This window comes from Neopelma chrysocephalum, unplaced genomic scaffold (assembly GCF_003984885.1).
Source record: "Neopelma chrysocephalum unplaced genomic scaffold, ASM398488v2 Primary Assembly neopelma1_143, whole genome shotgun sequence".
NCBI classification, from domain to species: Eukaryota; Metazoa; Chordata; class Aves; order Passeriformes; family Pipridae; genus Neopelma; species Neopelma chrysocephalum.
The window spans coordinates 6,339,914-6,365,525 of record NW_020897805.1 but is presented as its reverse complement, the minus strand read 5'-3'; the positions used below and the strand labels follow the sequence as shown (position 1 = coordinate 6,365,525).

The window sequence follows — 25,612 nt, the reverse complement described above, 5'->3', positions numbered from 1 at the left end:
CCCTTTTGTGTTAACTTATGTTGTTCCAAGTGCAGAAAGGATTTTTTTTTTCCAGCTCTCCTCCCAAATACCTGTCACTTTTGTAGGATAAATTGAGCTTAACTTTCAACCTTATAGCTTATGGAAGCTTTTTAAATCATTCTTTATCAAACCAGATAGCTTCATAGCTAAGTTTCCTTCCCTAAACCATCATCTTTGTGATTAGAGGACTGCCTATGACACATTGTAGGTTTTTAGTTATGACATTTAGCCTATATGTGTATGGTAGTATAGATTGCAACAAATCACATAAATCCTTGATCTAGACAAGGCATATGACATTAATATGAAATATTTACTATCCAAAACAACTGTGTTCCTAACCCCTGAGACCTCCCACTAAGCTGAAATGCATGGCTTAGTTCAGTCTAAAATTTCTTTATTGGATAAGGAGTGGCTATTAGCAGAGAAGCAAGGAGTTGGGGGTCAGTACTGCTGTCAGACCTATCATTTTTAATTTGGTTCTTAATTGCAGTTAGTCCTTGTCTGTGCCAGCATAAGTAATACAAGTATTAAAAAACCCCTTCAATTAGATACTGGTATAGTGTAAACCCACATATCTTGCTTCACCCTAATGGAACAATTTTGTTTTCCAAAATACTGAACCTAGTTCCGGTTAAGTGACTTTAAAAATTGAATAAAAATACAGCAGACGGATTCCAGAACAAATAATTTGTTTCTAAAACCTAAAAGTCCAGTGCTGTATGGAAAAGCATTGCATGGGTCCAGTGCAGCTATTCCTGATTACAGAGAGACATCAGCAAGCCTAAAATGGAAAGTAAGCACTTTCATGGCCTGCGTCTTGCCAGTTCAGCACTTCTATGAACATCATATAAAACATTATCAAAGAAAGGTCATCTGTGTCACACTTTTCTTGCAGTATAACAACAGGTAAGTGATACTGTGAGTGGGCCTTCTTCAGAGTCACTCTGGATAAACAGTGTCACACACTACACAATCTTCCACCAGGGAGACCAACTCTAGAATTAGTATGAGAAGCAAAATTACATCTTTCCTTAAAGAATGTGTTCCAGCTTATCAGAGCAAAGGTCACTGCCAGGGTAATGTGGCTTAAATTGTGGTTCCCTGCTACTTACACGTACAGGCAACTTTGAGACAGGCCTCTAAATGCCCCAAACAAGAATGTGGGGAAAGGATGAAAGTGTCAAAGATTTTTTTGTTTGTTTGTTTCTTTTTTCCCTCATCTCGCAAATGCAAAATTGTAGTAGAAGTGAGGGCTGCTTCAAGTTGTCAGTACAAAAGTTTTCACGTAACCCAGTGACAGCTGACACACCCAACCAGCTGAATTCCTGTCCCAGATAGACCAGACTCACAGTTTTAAGTTCAGGGACACCAATGATAGCAAGGGATACATAAGCTAGCTACAAAAAAATAACAGAGGATAACTAGGCATAGTTTAACAAACATACCCTCTCCCCCCCCCGCCAAATCTCACAACCCAATCTTTCCCTTGCTTTCATTCTGAATAGGGAGTGTATCAGTTTAAGAATCATTCTCATACATGTAAGAATAAAAGACCTGATATGTTGTCCCATAACACAACCAAGTTCCCTTTTGTGAATCAGGTTAGCTTTTCAGCCTAATTTTAGTGCCCATAACTCACCACATGCAGTGATTATAATATATATATCTATATATATATATCTATATATACATAGATTATAAAATTCTTCAAAGCCAGCACAATGTCATTAGCTCTTTCCAGATGCAGGTTCAAGAGCTACATTGAATTGCTTTTTAGAATTGATGAACTTCAAGGTTGTTTCACTGTAAATGTAAAAATGAACTCTGAAATTCTGGAGAAACATAAAATACCAAACAGAAGCCTAATTTCCTAGATTTCCTAATGTACACTTGTGTAGGATGTTTGCAACCCTGTCATCAAGAGGGGAGGCTGTGCTACCACTGTCCTGTCACTGCCCTGGCCACCTGCTCAAAGTCACCAAGAGCCTGATTGTTAGATGGCTCCAGCAGTCCATCTTCTGTAGGCATCAGTGGAAGTGATCAAGAGCCTGACCCAAACTGTCCATCCAGTCAACCCTTCTCCTCCTCTCTTCCTCTCTTCATAAACAACAGATAAGGCAAAGACTACAGATTAACTCTGGTTTTGATTGTACAGAATTAATGCTATTTCTAGTTTAATACATGAACCCCATCACTAATAAGATATTCAAATCAGAATGAGCATTTTAAATGCCTCTGCTGTATCACACATTCCACTCTGTTCTTTCTTTAGCTTCCTCCAGAAGCTCAGGATAAAGTTATATGTTTAGATATATGCTTAATCTATTATACTTTGCTCTCACTCCCAGAACACTCTGTTAATTTATATTGTTTAAAAAAAAAAAAATCCTTTTTCCCCTTCTGATATTTGGAGGTTTTTAGTGCTAAATTTGTACTATAGGGTACACTGAGTACTAGAAAAGAGAAAACATTTTTTCATTAATAGCACATTTTGTTGTGATTAGAGAGATAAACCCTATAACCTCTTTGGAGTTGTAAAGATACCAGTCTTGTTTAACTACAAGTGTGTTTTGGAGACTGCAAGCGGACAAATTTTGTAGCTGATAGTAGAGATACCATATATTAGACAACTGGTCCTAAGTTTTTAGCTGTCTCAATTTACTTGCCCAGTCCAAGGTCATATATGTGCACAGTGACTATTTAAATGCACTTGGCTGTGGCCAAATTACATTTCTAAAAATACGGTCAAAGTAACAGTACATGTTCCAAATATAACAAAGGTTAATTGAAATACATTGTCAAGGAGATCCCCTGTAATTTCCCAACTCCACATTTTGTTAAAAAAGCCTAAAGGAAAAATATAAGTACTTATGAGATGCTACTGTCATTAGTCAGGAAATTACATTCAAATGCGGAAACCCAGTTTCAAACAGTGGAGCAAGACTAGGACACAAAAATATCCTCACTTCAATTAAACTATCCAGGGTATGATACAATGATAATACAACACATTACAGCTTTTAAAATACAAATGGAGAAGCTATTTCTCATGAGAAATAATCACTTTTGGTATTTATTAGCAGTGTTCATATTCAAAAGACTCTGAAACAAGCCCCAAATAAGTAAAGTCAAGCTTAAAACTAAATTATTGTCATAAAGCCACAATCTAAGCTAAAACTTGTATCAGAGATTGTGGGAAAACAGAACAAAAATCCCCATACATGAAGAAATTACAGCTGTGGTTTGGAATACACATGAAGCAGTTTTCTGCAGCTCAGTGAAAAACAATAACTCTTAAAGAAACAAAGCAGCATAAATAGTGGTGTTCAAGAGGCATAACACCCTACATTAGTCATATTTCATTTATGTCTCTGGTAAGCGATGACTAATTAGGCATATTAAGTTTGGCATTTTAAAGGAAAATAATTTGGTAATTGGAAAACCCCACAGTTAACAGCCTTGAAGCTGCTAGCATTTCCTTTTAACCATTTCTCTCGAGACAGGAAAAGTTATGAAAATTTTAAAGGAAGGGAAGTTACATTTGTAGTTTATAGAATAGTTTTTCCAAGGAAGACAGATTAGTATTGCTAAAGTTTTTCAACTTGTTTCATTGATTTTGGTTTTTTTCTCTCTCCTTCCACAGAGAACTTACATCTTCACTTTCCTATTGAGCTCTCGAGTCTTCATTCACCCACACGAGCTCCTGGCTAAAGTGGGACAGATCTGCATTAAACAGAAGCAGCAGTTGGAAACGGGGACTGAGGCAGAAAAGGTAAATGGACCATTATGTCCTTCAGTTAGTTGTGCTACTGCCATTTATTTTCCACTCCCTCCTTCCCACTGTAAAGCTAAATAGACCGATAAAGAATAAAATGAAATTGTAACTGGCATTTGTTCCTGGATGCACTGTTATTTGGGTCTTTTTCCTTGAAGTACCTTTACTTCATTTGCTAGCCACAAGCATAGGTTATGTACAACCTTACCAGTCAGATGCAATGTCTGCAAACATGACTTTACTCAGGAGCTACAGGTCAGTGCAGCAATGTTTATCTGCCATGAAACCTGCCCAGAAAGTTGGTTTGCACTTTTGAGCTTTCACCAACTTAGGTTTTTCTTGAATCCCATTTCCCTTTCTTCAAGTCACCCTCACCATCGTAATCAAGTGCTCAGCTGTAGGTTGGGGTGTTTTAAGTTGGTGTAACAGTAAATCAGAAAGGTTACCTCTCACAAAAATTAAGAGATGCACTATTTAAAAGGGTAACCTGTGCTGACATGTTTTACTACTATTGATTAAACCAAACTGGCACTTAAATCCATATAAGTGTCACCACTGGCAAAGGGTGTATTGGACGGCTTTTTGACTGAATTGAAGTTACAGAAAAGTCCAAGCGGGGAAGCAAATGAGAGTAACAAACCCAGGATGGGATCAGCAAGTATTTAAATACCTAAATTGTTCAAATCCTTGATATGTTTTGCATCCATTCTCTGATGAGAAGTTACATGCTCACATTCCTAGTCTTCAGCATGTTGATAGTTCCATTTTGTTTTCTCCTTGGTGTATTAGCAGTCTGAGTGAGGAGTACAAAAGCAGACTCTGTGATTTGTCAATAAAGAGTTTTTGACAGCAATACTGACCCAAGGACTTCTTTCTCCTGGTGTGCAGCCTCTTATTATGTCATAAAATTACTCCACAGGACAAACTAACCATGGTGCAAAATACCTTTCATCCAGGTCAGTCCCCAATCTACTCTCCAAATAGCTATTTAACTTGTCATGTAGCTGCTGTGGAAAAGAAGGGGTCAGGGAAAGAAGATGCAAGAAGCACTGCCTCCAGTTCTGTACACAGAGGTGATAACTGTTCCCACTGCCAAACTTAATTCATGACTGAGCAACCTCAAACTCTGCTCTGTAAATTGTGATGGTTCCTCAGCAACATGTAACTAAACAACAGGGGTAGGAACCTCTAAACGATACTGAGACCATCTGAAATATGGAATGAGTAAATCAGAGCTTTAGACATATATAAAGACAGCTGTGAGTAGAAAGTATCAAAATACATTTGTGAAATAGTTGGATTTAAAGTTAATGGGATATAAGATGACACTTTTGTGAATGACAATGCACTTAGGAGATTTTCATATGAAAGCAGTCTCTGGGGACTAAATCACCTGGTTGTTTAAAGATACAATACTAATTGTAAAGTATTATTAGTCTGGCTTCTTAGCAGATGTGCTAAAAAATCATGGCTTCCTAGCAGAAATTAAATAGCATTACATCCTGACAACAGGATGTAAAATAGAGCAGCTCATACTCCAAACACCCACACTGTTACACCTTCTGCTGACAATTTGGAAACGGGCCTACAGGAAAACCAACAAGCAGCAGGATGACAATAAAACATTTTTGGGAGGCAACTTTAATTTACATGTTTTTCTGGTTGCTCTTTCTACTATGCCCTTGATCCCTTCCTACTCCCTTAACATAAGCTGTAATTTTTTCCTGCCTTCTAAACACAAACTTCTTGGAAAACACTACATAAACTTCTGACATGCCTTTCAAATTACTACTTTACTGCCCTCTACTGCAAGCACCTGTATGTTTTACAAAATAGTTTGGCCACTGGCATTTGCAAACATTTGTTTTTCTGTCTGGCAACAAATAAAAGCTCATTTCACATGCAGCATAGAAACTCTTGACTCAAGACACTGTTAAGTATTCACAGTCATAATCCATTAAGGCATCATCAGCTACCAGAACCTTCTAATTAAGTGGGTGCATAGCAGGAAATAGCTGACAAAAGCAGTTAAAGCATCTCTGATCATTTCTGATAGAGTATGCTTGGGCAAATCTCTTAAGACAAGAAGCTGGCCGGCTTGTTGCCTGGATAGCGTGTGAGCTGAAAAAGTGGCAAGAAACCAGATTTTGAGGTTACACACCACAATACTTATCTTTTTGTTGTTTTTGACATTACTGGCTAGCCAAAGAGTCATATAGAAATACAGCCCAGAGAAAAGTGGATTAAAAAGAAAAACAATCCGGGATGTCTTGGAGCCTGCTTAGAGTCCTTTTGACTACTCAAAAATAAAGGGAGAATTTCACAGTTTAAGACATCAATTATAATAAACAAGTCAGTAGTTAAGCTTGACCATAAAAGAAAAAAATTTAACTCTCCCCAAGTGCATTGGAGATTGGAAAGATTCAACAAGGTTGTCACAGAAGAAAGCACTAGTATAGTATTATTGAATGGAAAAAAGCTGTGAAAACAGTTGTGCATTATTTCTGCAGCTTGAGGACATTTTGTAACTAAAGTTAAAGAAGTAAGAAATAAAAAGTGAAAGTAGAAATTAGTTTCTATTAAGTTTGTCTTGCCTGTCTTGGAATACTGAAGTCTCTTGAAAAATTATAATTTCCCCTGGGTTTTGTTGCCAGTAAGTGCTCCTTTTTAAAACCAAAAATAAAAGAAATACTCATAACCAGGTCATTGTCATTAAACCTTTCCTGCCATTGCCCTCCTTTCTAATTAGGAGTTGTTTCTCAGTCCTGTCTTGTCTCATGCATAACAGGGTCAACCCACAGTACTTAGATTAATAAAAGTATTTTTCTCCTCAAAGAAATGTTTATGGGAGAAGTATTCTCATGGACTCCAGAGAACTCTGTCAGGCCTCACAGAGGGAGGCTTATGTCTGGAGTAAGGCCACAGAAAAAGTAGGTTGGTAGTTTTATCGCAGCCAAGACAGAAAGGAAACTGTGTGCTGGTACCCACAGATCTGTGTGATTTCCTTCTGGTACCCACAGACCTGTGTGATTTCCATCTAGGTTATCACATGCATCAAGCCCATCACGTTGCTTTGGGTTTCATCAGAGTGCACATGAAACAGAAATCCCATGTTCTACTGTGCCTGTGTCTCTTAGTGTTGCTCTCAGAAAGTGTACCTTATTTTCATGAGCATTAAAAGCATCTGATAAAACATTAAGCTTTTTTAGACCTGAAGAGCAATATGGTTTGCAGTTTGTCTTGCAACAGATGCCTGGCTTTCCATCATGAAGGAGGCAAACCAAAACAACTCATGAGTAGATACAAGAGATGGGAAGTCAGGGTTCCTAAGGCACTGTGTTTTAAGCTGTGCAGGGAGTGTAAGTTGAGATAATTTGCCCTTAAATACACCAGCATTAAAAAAACATCAGCTATGACTGATGTGGTTCTTCAACTGCTGGGGTCAGTCCAGACAACCCAGTTCATAAATTCTTTATGAACTAAGTGTTAACATGGAGATGCTTACCATGGACTAAGGTAGGATTTTGGAACCTTTCTTCCCCCACCCCTCCTTTTTCAGTTTCAAAAATTAAAAAGAAAAGATAGTCAGGATGATTAATACTAAAAAACAGTTCTGTAGCAGCTTTTGGTAAACAAAAGTGGAGTAGTCATGGCCTGTTAACTTTAATTGAATGGAAGTGCACTGGCTGCCTAATTAATTGTCTATCACCACCTACAGATTATTTTTTTATTAATGTCAGGCTCCATGCATTTCATAGCAAATAAGTATAGATTGTCTTTTCCCCAAGGCAGATGACAATGGGAGCTTGGAGGACAGACAGCTATAATCTGGAACTCTGTCCCATGCTGTTGAGAAATACCTTGAAGCTGGGCTCCACAGGAGAGGCACTGACAGACACTGCTTTGCAGGAATGCCCACTGCTGGTGAAGAGAATAGTCATTTTTTCTTTTTGCCCTCCCTGCCCAACCATTCTGTGCTACTCTCACTAGCAGCATCAATTAAATGCTGTCAGTAAAACCAACTAGGAAAAGCAGTTTGGAAGTCTTAAAAGAAAAAGAAACAAACAAGGAAATTCCCTCTAGATTTACAAGGAGCCCTGAGTTATTGTCAGATTGAGGATTCAAGGGTGCATGGTTTAACTTCAAAGTTCTTACCAGTCATTGCTAATATTCTCCTTGACATATAATGTTGAGATGTTAAAAAAAAAAAAACCAACCAAAAAAAACAAGCCAACAAAACTTAGTTTAGTTGACTTTTGGTTTTGATTAAATAAACTGGGATGTACTATAATCAGATGATGTTTTGGCTGGCATTCCTACCAGTATTTAGAAGACATTCTCTATCTGTCTTAAAAGAAAACACACCAATTTCCTGTACTGACACTCACATGCTCAGTCACCTTCTGCCACCCCCAAGAGGCTGCTGGGCAGCACAATGAGGAAACTGTTGTGCACGGAGAGAAGGAACTGCTGTCTAGTGGGACTTCTGGCTTACACAAGTAGGGAGGTAAACACAAAGCTTCCTTGTTGTCCCCAGTGCTTCACAAGCTGGGTGAGAGGATAAATATAACCTGAATTAAGTTTTGATGCTTCTTGTCCATTAAAAGAGTTCTTAGCATTCACACTCCCAGTTTTACAAGAGTTCTCCCTTTGATTTACTGATGGTGCTCTCCATTGCTACAACAGTGGAGTAATTGGCATCCAATTCTGGTCTAACTGAAGAAAAGCCTTAGAAGATTCACAGGTAACAAAAAAAAAAAAGAAAAAGTAGCTCTCCCTTTCTGTGGTTGATAGCTTTTTGAGCAAAAGCCAATACTTTTTATTTTCAAACTCTATTTTGATTTAGATATCATGGAGAGAACACACGTCTTTCCCGTCGTTCAATTATTTAATATACAGCTCAGTCTGGACAGTCTGATAAATTCTGTAGAACAAAAATGTCTTTGCGAATGTTCGTCATGGAAGGCAGTTGGTAGAGTGCTGTAGTTTGTATGAACTTGAATTCAAACACTAAGGTACTGCTGCCTCAGATGGCCTAAATCAGCTTAAGTCCCACAGACTGCAGTTAAATAAGTAGCTTGAACTATTCTGTCATCTTCCTGGCTTTATACAACTAACCTTGAAATATCTTCAAATGTTTTGGTAAGAGACATTACCAAGCTATCATAAAAGGAGGCTAAATGATACTATTTAGGAATCTAGCTCACAGTTAAATATGTTCTCTTTTTGTCCCCTTCACTTACTATTACTGCAAAGTATTTCCAAGGGTGTCTCTAGATTTCTGTGAACCTTCATCCGCTAATTCAGTCTCCACTCAAAAAGGTCTGTGGTCAGTAATCACCTCATTGTTTCTTTCCAGGCAAAACTAAAATCCTTTGCTGCCAAAATCATTCAGCTCCTGAAGGAATGGACTGAAACTTTCCCCTATGATTTCCAAGATGAAAAATCCATGAAAGAATTGAAGGAGATTGCTCACAGGATCACACAATGTGATGAGGTAGGGGTGGGTGAGAAAAAAAAAGTTAAGTTTAAAGCAATATTTGCCAACTGTTATATGTGGTTTGTCATATTATATACAATACTGCAGGGAGTATTTTCTAAATGGACTGAAGCAGCATTTGCTAAGCTGTCAGTGTAACTACAGGACATGAGCTGACTGATGGACTTAATGGTTCATTAGCAGAAACTGTCTATGTCTAATCACCAAGTGTAAGAGGAAAAGACAAAATAGTCATGACAATATGAAAAGTGACTGTGGTGCAGAAGGAGAAAGAACAGTCACTATAATGGCTCAATATAGCTAACTTTAATAATGAATTATGTACCTTCCTTTGTACATGGTTATTACTCTGTATGTCTAAGTTTTGCAGGACATGTGAACTAGTTGTATCAAGTGTACTCTTGGCCAGGGTGAAGATTCTTATTATTTAATAGCTCATTTCCAGCTTCTAACAATAATAAGCAACTGTTTTATTGCTATGTTTCAGGTGACATGCACAGTTTTTCCATAAACAAGGTTATATTTGAGCTTTGCTAGATACTCAATCACCAGTCTTAACAGCTTTGAGTTTCTAGCCTATGAACAAAACTAGGCCTCACAAAAGACTTTTAAAGTGAATTTGAATAAAACAAGGACTGTTAACAGGAGGGGGTAGAGAGTGTTTCTTGGGTTTTTTGTTTGTTTTGGGTTTTTCCAACACTCACAAAGCCTACACTTTTTGCTCATTGAGAAAGTCACTGTGACTACCATTAGAAGGAAAAAATAATCAAGAACTGCAAGAGAATTAATTGTAAAATGCTTGTATGAATATGAAGGCTTACTTACGTAGAAGTAGAAGCTTCTCATTGTTTTTAAACCCACAACTTCAAGATGTTTTTGAGAACAATTAGCAGGAAATGGGAAGACAGTTGTATTATGTGTTTTTGTTGATTCAAGTACAGAGAAAATGAAGAACAACAGGTTTGACAGCACTGCATGAATCAGGGATAGAACAATACAACTAGGTGTCATCAAGTTATCAAAAGCAAGTATGTCAGCTTTGTTGCATCAGCAAAGCTGTTGACGTGGATACTACAATGAAAATGTCAGTGCCTTAGTAGGAGTGGAAAAGGAAACAGGATTATAATATTCCTTCTATTCCCTTTGTAGACAAAGACAAAGGTTGGCTGAGATAGTAATGTAAAAGGGGACTTGGCAGGGGTTTTATTTAGTGTCTGTATCTCAGTAGTTAATTTGTCTATTACTTTGAACTAGAAAGAAGTTGTGCCCTTTCTTTCTCTTGCCCTTCCCTCCCACTCTGTTATGTATGAATAATTGGCATTTGAGAAAAACACATCTTCATGGGATGGCTCAGTGCTGTGGTGTCCAAGGCATCTGATGACATCCATTAGTTACAGCATCACCATATTTATCCCCTTAACAAGGCTACCAGTCAAGTTTCATCAGTGATGAGCTCTGCCACATTTGACCCCTAGGAAACATAATTTGACACTGACAAAAAGCAGCTTTTGCTCTTAAGTTTTTCTTACCACATCAAATTACCCATACTATGCTTCAGTGAGGAATTATGGTAAAGGCTTGGAAGTTTATTTTGTATTTTAAAGCTTTCCAAATCCCCTTAGGACACTATTCTTCATATATAAGGTGGAAAATCAACTGAGGAGTCCTACAAAGCAGTCAGGTGTTGTCCTAATGATATCAGCATACCAAATAGCTATAGCTATAGCCAGGGTTGCACCCCAAAGGAAGTACAAATGTCTTGTTTGAACTCAAAGAAGGACAAATTATTGTACAGCTTATTTTTCAAAGTTGAAGGAAAATTTAGGGTAAAGCTGGTAAGGAAAGGAAAGTGCTAAAAATCTGACATTTGTCTAAGTATTAAGATGCTAATAAATTCACCATAGTTGACTGACTGACTGACTAGTTTTCATGTCACTGAGCTTCTTTGTTCACTTTTAAGTAATATCTCAATTCTCTCACATATCTTCAAGTTTAATTTTCTACAATCCATATCCAGAAAGTCTGCTTCCTCCTAGACACGTGGGTAAGTCAGGCATAGCAGCTGAAGTCACATGATTTACAAAAGAAAGCTCAGCATACCAGAGATCAGAATTAGTGCTTTATTTTAGTTCCCACCCCCATGCTCCCTTGGCATTTTGGAACACTTGTAGCACAGTATCAGGAACGGCTTCAGCCAGCTGCTCTTCAGCAGTAATCCACTTGCCTCAAGATGAGCTACACTGCCTTCAGCTTTTCATTTGGTTTCACTTGGGAGTCAGATTATTGGCTTGTAAAGCAACATTCTGACACCATTATTGCTTAATTATAACATGCAATATACAAGTATTTGGTAGCCATCATCTCTCACATCTGCCACATAATTTCAGTCATCACTGCACATTAGTGGCTTCTTTGAATGGCCACAGATTCATTGCAATTCTTTGTAGTGGATCCAGTTGACTGGCAGAAACCAATACAGCAGGTTGTAAACTAAAGGTTAACCTTGTGGGTAACTTCAAGAGAAATAATTTGCATGAAAGCAAGAGAAGGATTGTGTAATAAAAAGAGGAAGGGCTATCTGCAGCTGAAGTAATTTTCCTAGCAGCAGAAAGAACATGATTGGAGAATCTGGGTCATTTAAAGCAGAAACAGGAGAGATAGAGGAGTAGGAAAAGGATCAAGTTAGCTCTTTGCAGTTGATCTCATAGAGAAATGCCTGGAGGACACAATCAATGGCAGAAAAAAAAAAATCACCTTGCCTTAGTTGTCAAAACAATGAGCAGATTATGTGTCTTTGGCATTTCCAGTATGTATCCTCACAGATCCTGTATTTAAAATCTGCACCTGATGAACAGAAAGGCATTTTAGTTGTCCAAGAACATGACATCTATTGTGCTCTTAGCTAAATCTTTGGATGCTATAATTGTTCAAAGCCAAGCCAAGGTATTTTAGGGGTATATTCCTGATCATAATGTGAATTCCCTGGATTCTGCCTGGGCTAGATAGACTGGATTCATCAATATGTCTGAATGAGAAAGAGCTTTTTGGCACTTGGTACACAGAGGTTCCAAGGAGCCTTATGCAAGCAACTCAACCTTTCACTATACCCAGCCTTCAGCTGTTTACAGATGCCTTTAGAATGGGGTACCAGGGAAGGGAGCAGACCAGCTGAGCAAGTGAAACAGAGCTGGGAAGGCAGGCAGGCATAACAATGTCGTTACGGAGTTGTGTGAACATTTAGGACAAGTTCATTTGTCACAGAATGATCAGCTCAGAGAATATGAAAGAAAATGGATAACAGAGATTTATTTTTCCCAGTCAGAAATTCTCTAGTGATCTGTATCTGCAATAGCTAAAGGTTTTTAGCAGTCGTTATTTCTGCCTTTTGCTTAGGAAAATGGGACAGTGAAGAAGATCATTAGTCAGATGACACAGAATCTCCTGATGGCCCTCTCTGCACGGAGCCAATACCAGGAAATCAGAGAGAAATTCCGGCAACCTGTTACTGACAAAGGCACCATCCTCAAAACCAAGCCACAGTCAACTCAAAAGGACATCCTGAGTGTGTGCTGTGACCCTCTGATCTTGGCACAGCAGCTGACCTACATTGAACTGGTGAGACACTAATTGGTGTGAATTACTTTGTTTTCCGTTTACTAAATATTATTACACTCATCAATATGAATTTTGCTATGGCTTCACTGAAAGCCTCCAGTGTTTCAATTAAAAAATACCAAGTCAGATAATGAACAAGACCAATTAGGTACAACTATAAAAACACCTCACACATCTACACTGTAGGAAGGTAAAAGTTACCAAAATGTTCTCCTAACTTTGACTTTATTGATTCTTTTTTTTTTCCACTGAACTCCCTGTTTGTCTATACAGTAACAATCTCTCATCTCTCCAAACACAGGAAAGGGTGAGCAACATTTACCCAGAGGATCTGATGCAGATTGTGAGCCACATGGACTCCCTGGATAATCACAAGGTATAAAAAAGGGTACAGAGGGAAAAAGAAACAAAAAATAACCAGAGTCAAGAACCTCCATAATATATGTGGAGTGTATACATATGGACTATACCCTGTGCAAAAAAGACTGACATTTTCTAAGCTTCTTTAAGCTTATGCCTTAAAAAGTATCCAACAGGATTTTATCAAGACACAAAGGAAGTTTATCCTTTGGTATGTTGACTTTATCATGATACAGGATAGGTTTAACACATGGCCTGTTCTCTTGCAGTGCCGAGGTGATGTGACCAAAACCTATAACTTGGAGGCCTATGACAATTGGTTCAATTGTCTCAGCATGCTGGTGGCTACAGAGATTTGTCGGGTAGGTATTCATAGAAAACAAGATAAGCAAAGAGATCGTGGCCCTAAGGACAAAAGGCAGGCAGTGGTCTAATAGAGATTTAAACATTAGCAGGGCAATTAAAGATAATGGCATTATTCAAGCATTAAATTATTTGCATGCTTATATGATTAAGAGTTCAAGGCTATGTTTGGCTTTGCATATATTCTCTAATTTTGTGCAGCTTCCATAGTAGCATTAGTCATGCAGTGAAATAGAACTTGTGTGGACTGAGTTAGGAGCTATTTTGGATTATTTTTTTTAATAAATCCAATGATTCTTAAAAATACTGATATTTAAATGCAGTTTTACCAGTAAACAGCTATCCTTCCACTGCATTTAGATATCATTAGCACTGTTATGTATTCACTTTTTAATTTATATTCATTCACTATATTCATACAATATTCATTGTAGAAAAATCGAGAATAAGCTTTTTTAAAGCCTAGAAAGAAAGTGGACTACTGGAAAGGTTAAAAAAAAAAGAGGGGAGAATAACCTTATTAGAGGTTAAAGTAACTTCTGTCATATAATAAGCAAAGAAATGGAAGGTGTACTGCCCCAGAAATCCCCTTTTTTTCTTTGCGTGTGTTCTCTTTTTAGATTCCTATTAATGTGTACCAGTTCTAGCAAATGGGAATTTTTTTCTAGGCAATTTATTTTGCTTTGCCATTTTTAAAAGAATTTGCAAAACAGGTGTTCAGCATCACTTGCTTGATCCTATGCATGTTTGCATGCATGGGAATTTGTATATTTGATCATCATTACTACCTGCTCTCAAGAGCTCATTTAGGAGTACATGCAGCAAAATGAGAAAAGCAGAATGTGGCAATTGTTTTCTCTCACTTTTAGGTTACATGCCCCTGATCTTAAGTCTGTCCAATGCTTTCCCCCCTTCTTGAGAGGTTTAAATGTTTTGCGTATATTCTTTCTGATAGGAGTGTCATGTTATCTTCCTTTTCCAGTAACAGGAAATTACTGAAAGTCCCCAGCCTGTTTGTGCAAGATTCCCTAAGACATTGACCTTTATGTATAAACAAAAATTTACACTCCCCCACAGCTACACAATTGGTAGTAGCCCCAAATATTTCTGCTGTTTCATTAAAAATTAAAATCTTAACAAAATACTCTCAGGCCTAGCTTATCATAAAATTTAGCTGGACAAAGTCTTGAAATGTCTATTCAGTCAACCTGTTACAATGCCTTTGGCTGGACATCCTTTCCAAAATTCAGACCATCCCTTCCCTCTTAACAGATCTTGGGGTTTTTTCCAGATTGTAAAGAAAAAACAGCGCACAAGAATGGTGGAGTTTTTCATTGATGTGGCAAGAGAATGCTTCAACATTGGAAACTTCAACTCGATGATGGCTATTATCTGTAAGTCTTTTTAACACAGATGCCAAGGGGCACTCCATTTTACAACCTGACTGGCAAGGCTTTGCTCACACTTGCCCTAAATTGGCTGCCCACATTAGCATACACACTTCTACAGGGGCAGTATCTGCCAGTGACAGATCAAGTGTGTAGGTGGGTCAGTTTTAGCTACAACTTCTGGTTGTCAAGCTGAAATGCCTTGCAGAATGTGTGGTGCTGATACATAAACACAGTTATATTAGCACTATTTTTTTTTCAACTCAGTTGTTTCTTTGTCTCCTCTCTCTGTGCATTCAGCTGGCATGAACTTGAGTCCTGTGGCGCGGTTGAAGAAAACTTGGTCCAAGGTCAAAACAGCCAAATTTGATGTTTTAGAGGTATGTATAAAGTTTTGACTTTTATATATAAATCTACCAAATAATTTTGTCCAGACCTCTGCTAATTACTACATCAGAGATCACAAAGACACCTGTCAGTGGTCACCACCACATAAACATTAGGAAGAGCATTTCCTGAATTTCAAACTCTCTACTTGTCTGCAAAGAAAAGTGGATGCAAGTTTTCTTCAGGGTATTTTTTACTAGCATATTTTTTCCCATTTAACTTCAAGGTAGTTTCCACTCAAGTAAATGCTGCCTTAAAAGTAATTAGAGTACTCCACCTAGTGGCGATCTGCATGGAAACAAAACCCAACTGAAACGGTCATCAAAAAGAGAGGTGACTGCAAATGAGAATATTGGGTTTTCCCCCAGATAGTCACTTATGATTTCCTTTCAGTCTGCTTTGCTTCAACGTTTAATGGAATAGATGTAAAGCCAGCACAAAATCCTCTTTTCAAACAAGATAGAAGTTAGAAAAACCTGCATCCAAACCCGATTAGTATGAAGATGCTCTATCTTGAAAGTTTAAAAAGGGACCGAACAAATTTATAAAGAATGAACTCTGATGGTTAGATCAAAGTTTCTTATTTGTAGGAAACATGTATTACTTGACTGTCTTTTTCCCCCTCTATAAAAACAGCATCACATGGATCCATCCAGCAACTTCTGTAACTACCGCACAGCCCTGCAAGGAGCAGCACAGCGATCTCAGACTGCCAATAGCAACCGGGAGAAAATAGTCATCCCGGTTTTCAACTTGTTTATTAAAGATATCTACTTTCTACACAAAATACACACGAACCGCTTGCCCAATGGGCAGATAAATTTCAAGGTAGGACTTTGCTGTCATAGAAACTGTAATGCTTGTTAAACATTGTACATTGCAAACATTTGGCAGTTTTGAACTCCGAGCTCATTATATTGCTGATTCCTTCAGCTTTGCTGTGATGTAGACAAAGTGGTATCATTATCTAGGGGAAATTATTTGAATCACATATCTGTGAAAGCCAGTGGTTGCTTTTCTGTGGCAGCACAGCAAGCCAACACATCTGATCAAATTCTAATGGGTGACTTCACCCTAAATCATCAGTGTGAGCTCACTGAACCTCATCCATTTAGCTTGCTATAAATGCTCCCCACAACCAGGAAATTGTATTTATCAGGTCTTCAAGGGAGGTTCTACAGGTTCTGGATTCTCTCTCCCCAATTAGTAAACATGCATGTCTAAAAGACCACAGACTGTCAAAAATATTTTTGACAAAAGTTTTTTGTCATTACTAAGGCTGGGTAAGGGCACACACAGAATATACAGGATTACACATTTCTCAAAATCCTAGGAAGGAAAGGATATCTAAAGTTTCTATATGTTATTTTGATTATTTCCTAAATTGAAAGAGTTCTTTATGAAAAAATCAGGTATGTCACACTTCATTTAAATTGAAGTGTGGAAGTGTAAAAAGTAAAATAAATAAAAACCATTTACTGTCCAGTTCCAGTCACAAGCTAATTTAGACATATGACACAGAAAATAGGCCAAGGCACTATTATATATGAAGAAAAGGTTGATGATGAAAAGAATTGAAGGCAAAAGACTGGACAGCAGAGATATACTGTTCTAAACTTGAGAGACTAACTAACAACTGATGAGGAATTAGGAGCAAGAGGGCGAGATGAAGGGTGCAGTAAGAAGAAAGGATAACAATGGAGTCTGAGTGAGGGACAATAAGAAGCAGCATGAACGAGACTGAGAGGTTCTGAAATTGAAACAGAAGAACTAATATTTGAAAAAAATATTATTTTAATAATCCTCTTTTAATTAATTCATGCAGAAGTTTTGGGAAATTTCAAGACAGATTCATGATTTCCTGACATGGAAGCAGGTTGAGTGTCCTTTTGAAAAGGACAAGAAGATCCAGAGCTATCTACTCACAGCACCCATTTATAGTGAAGAAGGTATAGTCCTTTACTGAACATTATAATAAGTCTTCCTACTTGTTGAAATGCAGACAGAATATGCAGCCAAAAATATTAACGTGCAAAAGTGTATTTGATAGCATTATTAGCATTTCCATATTGGTTTCTGACAAGAATAAATTTCATTATCAAGTCTGCTAAATTACACCTGCTATATAACCTTTAGACATTTTTTCTTCAGTTAAAGAACCCGTGTATGATTTTTTTTTTATTTTATTTACTAGCTCTGTTCATTGCATCCTTTGAAAGTGAAGGTCCAGAAAACCACATGGAAAAAGACAGCTGGAAAACACTCAGGTATGAAGCTTCCTCAGAACATAAGTCTTTTTGGAAACACACACAGGCATGTCATCATCAGCTTCTTCTGTCCTATTTGCATATCCAGCTTAAAACCAAAATAAAATTGTTTTCCCTTCAAAATTCAAATCTGAAAAAGTTCAATGAGGCTTAGATTTTGATACAGCTTTTTCAGCCAGATGTGTTGATACTGCAAGATCACTGCTGGGACTATGAAAGAGAATATCCTTTATTTTGGCTATCAAACACAGTAAAATAATCTACATTTTTAGTAGCGTTCAGACACGCTTTTCTTGGGGAAACAAACATGTAGAGATACTAAGACGGTGCTCTCCTCATAGCTATGCACTTACAAATATTATAAAAGGATGAAAATTTCTGGAAGTACTCCAATTGTCAGCCTTCTCTAAGGGATAAATTCCCAATGACTCCTCATCCTTGTGAGAATGGGAAACACCATTTCCATGTACTTGATGAGAATTAAATTTTGTCCAATATTGAGGCCAAGGCAGAGAGATTCAGACCTTCCTAAATCATGTTAAGATTTAACATATCTGTACCAGATAAAGAACAAACAGAAGCCTGTATGCCCCAAGCTGCAGTTGAGCTTCATTATGACTATTTTGTCTTACATGAGACATTATTTCTTATTGATCCCAATGTTTCTAAGAAAGTCCATGTAAGCTTTTTAACTTATGACACCAGTGCAATGTACCTTCCATGAAATCCAACACTGTTCAGCATGCAACAGTTTAGGATGACAGAGGAACACGTTATATGCCTGAGTGAACCCTAGAGCCCTGAGGTAATGTTATGCAAGTTAAAGTTTCATTTCATTTAACATCAGCGTCTTTATTGGAATTCACAGATGTATTCCAGTTTCTAGCAGTTGAAAATCTATCCCTTGAAGAAAAGCTAATGATGCAAGATAGATCTATTACAGATCTGAAAAACTTTGTGTTGGGACAGAAAAGATAATTTTACTTTTTTTGTTACTTTGTCTTTTAGGACAACTCTGCTTAATAGAGCCTGAGATTTTTGGATCTGATTTGCAGACTTTGAAGCACATCTAATGAACATGTTTTTACAACATGAATGAAAGACTTGGACTGTGCTAAGAAAGACCTCACTGGATGAGGTCTGTTTTGTATATACAGTAACTTTTATGAAATAAAATGTGGTAAATATTTCACATGTCAACCTTAAGGCACTTACTGAAGGGTTTTGGTTTTTTATTTTAAATATAAGGGCAGGGCCCTGTTCTCAGAGATGAAATGTATCATGGGAGATGGTATCCCTGGGGAGATCTTATTCTATCAGCATCCAAATTTTTATTTTTTATTACTTCCACCAAAATAAGTAAAAATTAAAACACACATCCAACTGAAGCCAGTGTTCAGGTTAAATACTCCATTGGACCAGTATCCTACAGAACACTCAACACGTCTCTAGCTTTGAAATGAAGGCTCTCCTTCAAATTAGCAAAACTATTCACAGGTGTTAGTAAGTGTCTGTAGAGTCAAGGCCTTTGACATCTGCAGTAAGCATGTTCCTCTCCTACATCAGAAAATAGTGCCTTACAAGGTACTGATCTCGTTTAGTGTACCTTATTACGCTGGACTGGAAGTAAAGGAAATAAAAATATGGATGTCTCGAAACCAGCTACAATGTACTTTTTAAATAAAATGGAGAATTATGGCACATGAAGTAGAGTATACCTGCCTGTAACACTGATGGTGCAGCAAACCTATTTTTGTTACATGATTTAAAGAGATAAGACGGGATAACTGCTGGGGTATGTGCGTTTGTGTGTGAGTATGTGTGCGTGCACATGTGATGATGCACACATGTCTAAGTTTTAATACTTCTGGGAACTATCCTTTAAATTCTGGCTGTCAGAATAGTTTGTGTTTTCCTTTTGAAAAATCAGGGATTTTTTTGTTTGTTTGTTTGAAGAGAAGGATGTCTAACCTAGATTATCTCTGCAAAACAGGCCTAGTACTTTGTTTTAAAAAGAGTTTTTGGAAAATAAAGAAATCATCATGGGCTAGGGAAATGGAAGTAAACTCAGATGTCCAATTTGAAGTTAAGGCTAAGGTTTCCAAAGAAGCTTTAAGAGTTCTTCACCATTGAATTGGTCATTTAATTCCCTTGGTTCCTTTGAAAAGTCTAGTCTGCACTTACAGACAATTAAACCAGAGACCAATTTAGGATGTAAGCTTTTTCTAGTCTTTTGCAAGGCATGTCTGGGCCAGAACCCATTGAAATTTAAGGGCAAACACCATAAGAAATTAGTCAAACCTTTGAACCCAGGTCAGTACCAAAATTAGAGGTGATCTGCAAACCCATTTCTAGTTTCTCCTTTTAGTCTTGAGTTACACCTAATTCAGCTATTCAAATTAGTACCTGAAGAGCTTATGTTAAGATTCCAGGTATTCATTTCCAGGAAGAAAATATATAGTTCAGAACTTATTTTCTCATCTGATCTCTGAATTAAGAAAAAAATAAGCTCAGATTAAAACTATTTTGTCTAATGAACAAATTATTACTCACAAATACCTACTTGTCCTTTCCAGTAATTGTTCTCTTAAGGCTTGAGGGCGGAATATAAGATAATGGCTTGAGCCAGATGATTAGATTGAGGGTTTTAATTGGGTTTTTGCCTGTTTGTTGTTTTTTTTGGTTGTGGGGTTTTTTTAACCAACAAAAAACAAGTCCCTCTAGAGTTGACAGTGGTTACAGCCTCCCTCACAGAGCATTGCAGAAGACCTCTGCAAGGACTTCTTTAAAAACGACCAGCTCTAGGTAGACAGTGTTTATCTTATTCTGCCTTCTGTTGAAGAAGGGGCAAGACTTTCTAGACTGAGGGTCTGGTTTATTCCAGTTCAGTAGACTCTTCCTGCTTGAGTGCCTACAACCAAGAGCAGTGCCACTGTTTCATGTAGCATCTGCAATCACTTAGTAGAAATTTGCTGTATTGGCCCTGTAGTAAGGTGAATAATTAAGAAGAGCTTTCCCTCTTTCACTTCCCCCTTGACAAATACTTAAAATTAGGAGAGTAAGTCGAGGTAAGGAAGGGAGACAAGTCAACATTTTGCTATTCCCATAGCACTGACATCAAAGAGAAACAAAAGCAAGTTATACCATGAGGAAGGAAGAAGTAGAATACTAACTGTTAACAAGAACAGCCCAGGAAAGGGGAAGAAATAATTCTTATGACCTGCTGCTATTTTTCCTGTGCTGAAGTATTGACCTCTTCAGCCCTGGATTACAGTAAGAATATTTATACTGTATTATTACAGTGTTTTGCACTTTCAGAGATGTTCTAGCTAGTAACATTGTCAGACACTATATGAGGGATTGTATATCAGCTTTGTTTATGTAATTGAAGTTTAAAAGGGATGCTTAAAATTTAAGAAAAAAATATATATTTGAAATGCAATTTTAGAACACTTTCTGTAAATGTATAAAAGAGCTTTCACATGAATGTGCACTTCACCGGTCAATCAGTCCAAGTATATACTTGAAAACCATGCAGTATCTACATTGGCTCCTTTTTATTTCTCCTCCTCAGTTTGATACATTCCTTAAATACAGTGTTTTGCTATTCTGAGCTGAAATGCTAAATATAAAGCTGTACCATAAAGCAGGATATTCTGTGTTTGACTGGATGTGCTTGCATTAATAAAAAAAGAAACTTGCTTCAACCAGGATTAACTTTTTCCATAGTTATTTTTCACTGGCAAAGTTATCAAACCACAACCAAGCAGATGAATGAGGTGGACCAACTGTGAGAAGGAAATACAGTCATAATGAACCAACTGGTTACTTTCTGACTTACAAAACTATACTATGAAATATTTAAATATCTTCCCACAAAGGCAAGAGTAACACCAAGCCAACAATATGCTGCCGCTTATAATGTTCTCTCTGTAACAACATTTTATGGCTTTGATAAAGTGTCTCTGCTACAGAATATTTTCATTCTCTCAATGAAAGTGATTAACAGTTCCACTGTGTAAAAACATTGTGTCCTAAGAGTTGCATTTCTTTTTTTTCCCTCTGATGTATTTATCCTTTCAACAGGAAAGCACAGAACCGTTTGGTGGCTGCAGCACATTGCAGGGTTTCCTGTGGCAAGGATCCGTTGACATTTCACCACCCCCAGACCTTTGGTTGCAACCGCTATCCTTTTTCATGCCCTACTTTACAGAAGCAAAGCCACTTCTCCAAGGTCACACAGAGACAAGCACAGAGCCGTGAGGAGAATCCAGCTTTTCTAATGCACTGCTCCAGAGCTACCCACACTCCCTCCTTTCTCAGGGATATAAGCCTTAAAAAAATTAGATCTTGCAAGTGCAGGAGCTCTGGAGGTCCTGTAAGCATTTTTAATCTGTTGAAAACTCCCTAGGGAAATTGTTTTGGTAAGCAGACATCCACGACAGACTTGCAGAGTTGAACAGTACTACGCTCAGTCATCATAGCTCATTAGGAAAGATAATGATGTTTACCAGCATTAAGAGGATCAAGCAGATAAACGTCTTCCTGATGGCCAGTTCACACTCATAATTAATATGAATATTACATCCTTGAAAACTCACTTCCAATTATGTCCCATCCAGTCATTAGGATAAATTAGCTATTTACACAGGCCTAAGAACAAGCAATAAAATTGCTTTCCAGGCACTTTACTGCCATTAGAGCACAACACACTATGACAAGCAGTAGCTCAATGCCAGTAAGATATCCTTAGTTACTTTAGCACCAATTTGATTTATCAAGTTAATAGTTCCCAAGAAACAGCTTCTTTTCTAGCAAGTAACTCACAGAGCAAAATTCAGCTGAATAGTCAGCTGACAACTGATATTAGCACATCTTTTGGAGAGAAATCAATAATTCTTCTGAGGATGTGCTGACAGATCTCCTCTCCTCAGTCTTCAATGTATATACTTTTATCAGGGCAGCCCCAGCTTCCCAACTAACCAGAAAATCCTACAAACAGTATATGGAAACACATTTTTGACCTGGTTGTCTGCAGCAATTAAATAGCCTTGTGTGGACAGCAAAATAGTTAAAAAAAAAATTAAAAATCAAATTGAAGAAAGAAATAATCTGAAACTGTTAATGCATGTCATCAAGGAAGTTTCCAGACCAGTGAGCATGCAAATATTAGCAATAGTTGCTTTCAAATGCTTCCTTCCATGGTTGCCCCTGGAATGGCAGGGATAGCTGGGTATGTTTTGAAGTTCCAGCCCATCTCTATGGGTCCCCATAGAGGTCCCCAACAGTGCAGAGGTTTGCTGTCCTTTACTGCTCCCCAAGGTGGGCCTTGGGGTTTGGAAGAGAAAGAATCCAAATTTGGGGGTATAGTTCTGCAGTAATTTGGAGGTACAATCTAAATTGTAACCATTTCTCTAACATTGTAACTGTAAAGAATTGAAATGTTTTTAGTATTTCCCATGTTGTAAGCAATTTTTGACATCAGCATTTTTGTGGTTTCTTGATACCACATTCAGCTTTTGCATAGAAAATTGATGCAGTTGCTTACTGTAAAACATCTTAGGGACATTGGTTTATTTTCATAATGAAATATTAAAAAGCAATCAAGTTCTATGTCAAGCAGGGAGAGCTGATCCAGTCTGAGACAGATATGCTGCCCCTTCACTTAAGGGGTGTGATGAGAAAGCAATTCAAGCCACCAGGAAATGCAACTTAAATTTAAAATTACCAAGCCAATAAATATACTGTTTCTAATCTACTAGGATGCATACTTTACAATATTGATTACTTAGGCTTCTGACAACTACTAATAAAAAGAACTTATATTTTGAAGTTCTGTAAGAAACAGTGTTTGGTAAAAACAATATACAGTTACTTGAAACCATCAGCAGCACCTACCAGGAGGAAAACCAGAACTAAGCACACATACACACAAACAAAGCAGCCAAAACCCAGGTCTGTTGCCACACAGAGGATTCCTGTTAACAACCTGACCTCAGCACTAAGTGTGGAGACCATATTACAGGATTGAAAGAAAGCTGAAAGCCAACACAAACCAAAGCACCCGTTTCAAACATTTCCACCTAATCCAGGTCAGGAAAGAAGAAACTTCAAATTCAGTGGAAATTTGCTTCCAATATTTTTAATCTTATCTCGTGTCTTCAGATTAAGCAGGTATCTTAAAGTAATATACTTCTGTTTGGAGGCAGAAGTCAAGTGAGTCACAGCAGAATCTCATTACACAGAAAACTACTTAGTATCTTTTTAATCCTTGTCACATGAGCACACTAAGACCTCTTGTGATTCTGGGGCATATTAAATTCAAGGCATCTTGCTATCCATCAGTGTCAACACTGAATGTTCCTTTTAAATATTTACACAATTTCCAGTTGTTTACATTCAATTCAAAGAATATATGGCTAACAACACTCCACCTCCACAAATATCTATATTAAAATTGCAAAGTGAAGTACAACTTCCAATCAATCACAGCAACAGAGCACTGGGGGACTCAGCGAACACAGTTTTAAGTGATGCATTTGACTGAAGTCTTGAACACTTATGGCACTACCAGAATTTAATGAAACACTGAACTATTCATGTCTTTAGACATAATAGCTCAGTGCTGAAGAACTGAGTTCAATTAGGGGAAAAAAAAATCACTCCTAAAATGCTTCAAAAACATAAAATTGAAGCAAGTAATGAATAAATTCATAGGTCCAAGCCAATCAATTTTTTTCTCATATGCCACTTATCTCACTGTTTAAAATTTTCACAGTATCCAAGTATTCCAAGAAGAATTTCAGAAGAACCCAGCACCCAAAAGGTCACTTTGACAAGATTTTTAAAAACCACAAAAGACAAACACAAAAACCCCCAACATTTGCTCTGTGTGGACTGCATTTACAGGCCAGGACAGCAATTCTGCTGCTCCCCAGGAACTGCATGGCCCAGAAAAGCATGTTTCTCTCACACTGAGAGTAACCCAAGCAGTGATCTGTCTCTGAGCTCTCTCCAAAGTGTACCTGAGCACCAAGCAATCTCAAAGGTTTCTATTTTCTCTTCAAACCATCCCTTTAACATGATCAGTTTCCCCATGGACTGTAATGCAATCAGCAAGAAGCCACTTAAGCTTGCATAAGGCTGCAGGAAAACTGTGCAAGAGCTCAGGCTCTCACAGGGCCAAAGCTGCTGCTGTGCCTGTTATCTCATGTTTCCACAGCTCTGCTCAGCTTCACCTCCTGCCTCCTCCACATTCATCACGCTGTGCAAATGCCCCCTGCTGCTTCTCACAGGAGCAGCTCCACATTTGTTTCACAGCTGTGACTCTTCTTCCTGGGCTCACTTGCCACCGCCTTCAGCAGGAGCCAGCCAAGTCATACACCATATCTGGGAAGGCTCGTTGATAGCCTCTGCATTAAAGTTTATTTCACTCTAGAGATATATTCTTTTTTTAAAACAGCACTTGTACCTGACATCTGAGAACACTTTGGTACTAGCAAAGAGCATATGCTCCCCTCATGGACATGCAAATGGCAAAGGAACCGCAAAAAGCCAGCCAAATGAAAAATCCCAAGCAAAAGCCAGCACTAACACTGACATGGCAAATGGCAGGAATTAGTTAATATCCACTTTCACATGCAATTCAAGTACAAATGCAAAGCATTCTACCCATGAAAGAAAATTGTAAAGGCCTTTGCTACGTTAACTTGCATCAGCAAAGAGTTTTTACACCATTTGTAATGAAAGATGAGAGGACGTGTCAAGAGACCCAAGTCATGTATGATATACAAGTCCTACAGCTACAAGGCAACCTTGAAACTGTTAGAGTTGAAAATGCTCCTGAAAAATCTCACCATACCACATACAAACTTAGAGCAGCTCAAATAAACTACTTAAATGACCACAGACCTCAAGTTTAGAAAGACTTCTT

General features: G+C 37.8%; 1 protein-coding gene across 3 annotated transcripts in view; it reads left to right on the top strand.

The window, feature by feature from the left end:
- The window catches only part of RASGEF1A (RasGEF domain family member 1A), a 159,369-nt gene extending 137,977 nt beyond the window's left edge, over nucleotides 1-21,392 (top strand). For all 3 annotated transcript variants that reach the window (XM_027700078.1, XM_027700076.1, XM_027700077.1), the window contains 11 exons: nucleotides 3,668-3,796; nucleotides 9,159-9,296; nucleotides 12,693-12,914; nucleotides 13,216-13,290; nucleotides 13,544-13,636; nucleotides 14,929-15,031; nucleotides 15,326-15,405; nucleotides 16,049-16,240; nucleotides 17,238-17,361; nucleotides 17,607-17,679; nucleotides 18,688-21,392. In XM_027700078.1, the coding sequence (XP_027555879.1) occupies nucleotides 3,668-3,796; nucleotides 9,159-9,296; nucleotides 12,693-12,914; nucleotides 13,216-13,290; nucleotides 13,544-13,636; nucleotides 14,929-15,031; nucleotides 15,326-15,405; nucleotides 16,049-16,240; nucleotides 17,238-17,361; nucleotides 17,607-17,679; nucleotides 18,688-18,712 (1,254 nt within the window). In that variant the 3' untranslated portion in view covers nucleotides 18,713-21,392. The remainder of the gene's footprint in view (nucleotides 1-3,667; nucleotides 3,797-9,158; nucleotides 9,297-12,692; nucleotides 12,915-13,215; nucleotides 13,291-13,543; nucleotides 13,637-14,928; nucleotides 15,032-15,325; nucleotides 15,406-16,048; nucleotides 16,241-17,237; nucleotides 17,362-17,606; nucleotides 17,680-18,687) is intronic.
- Nucleotides 21,393-25,612: the final 4,220 nt, after the last annotated feature.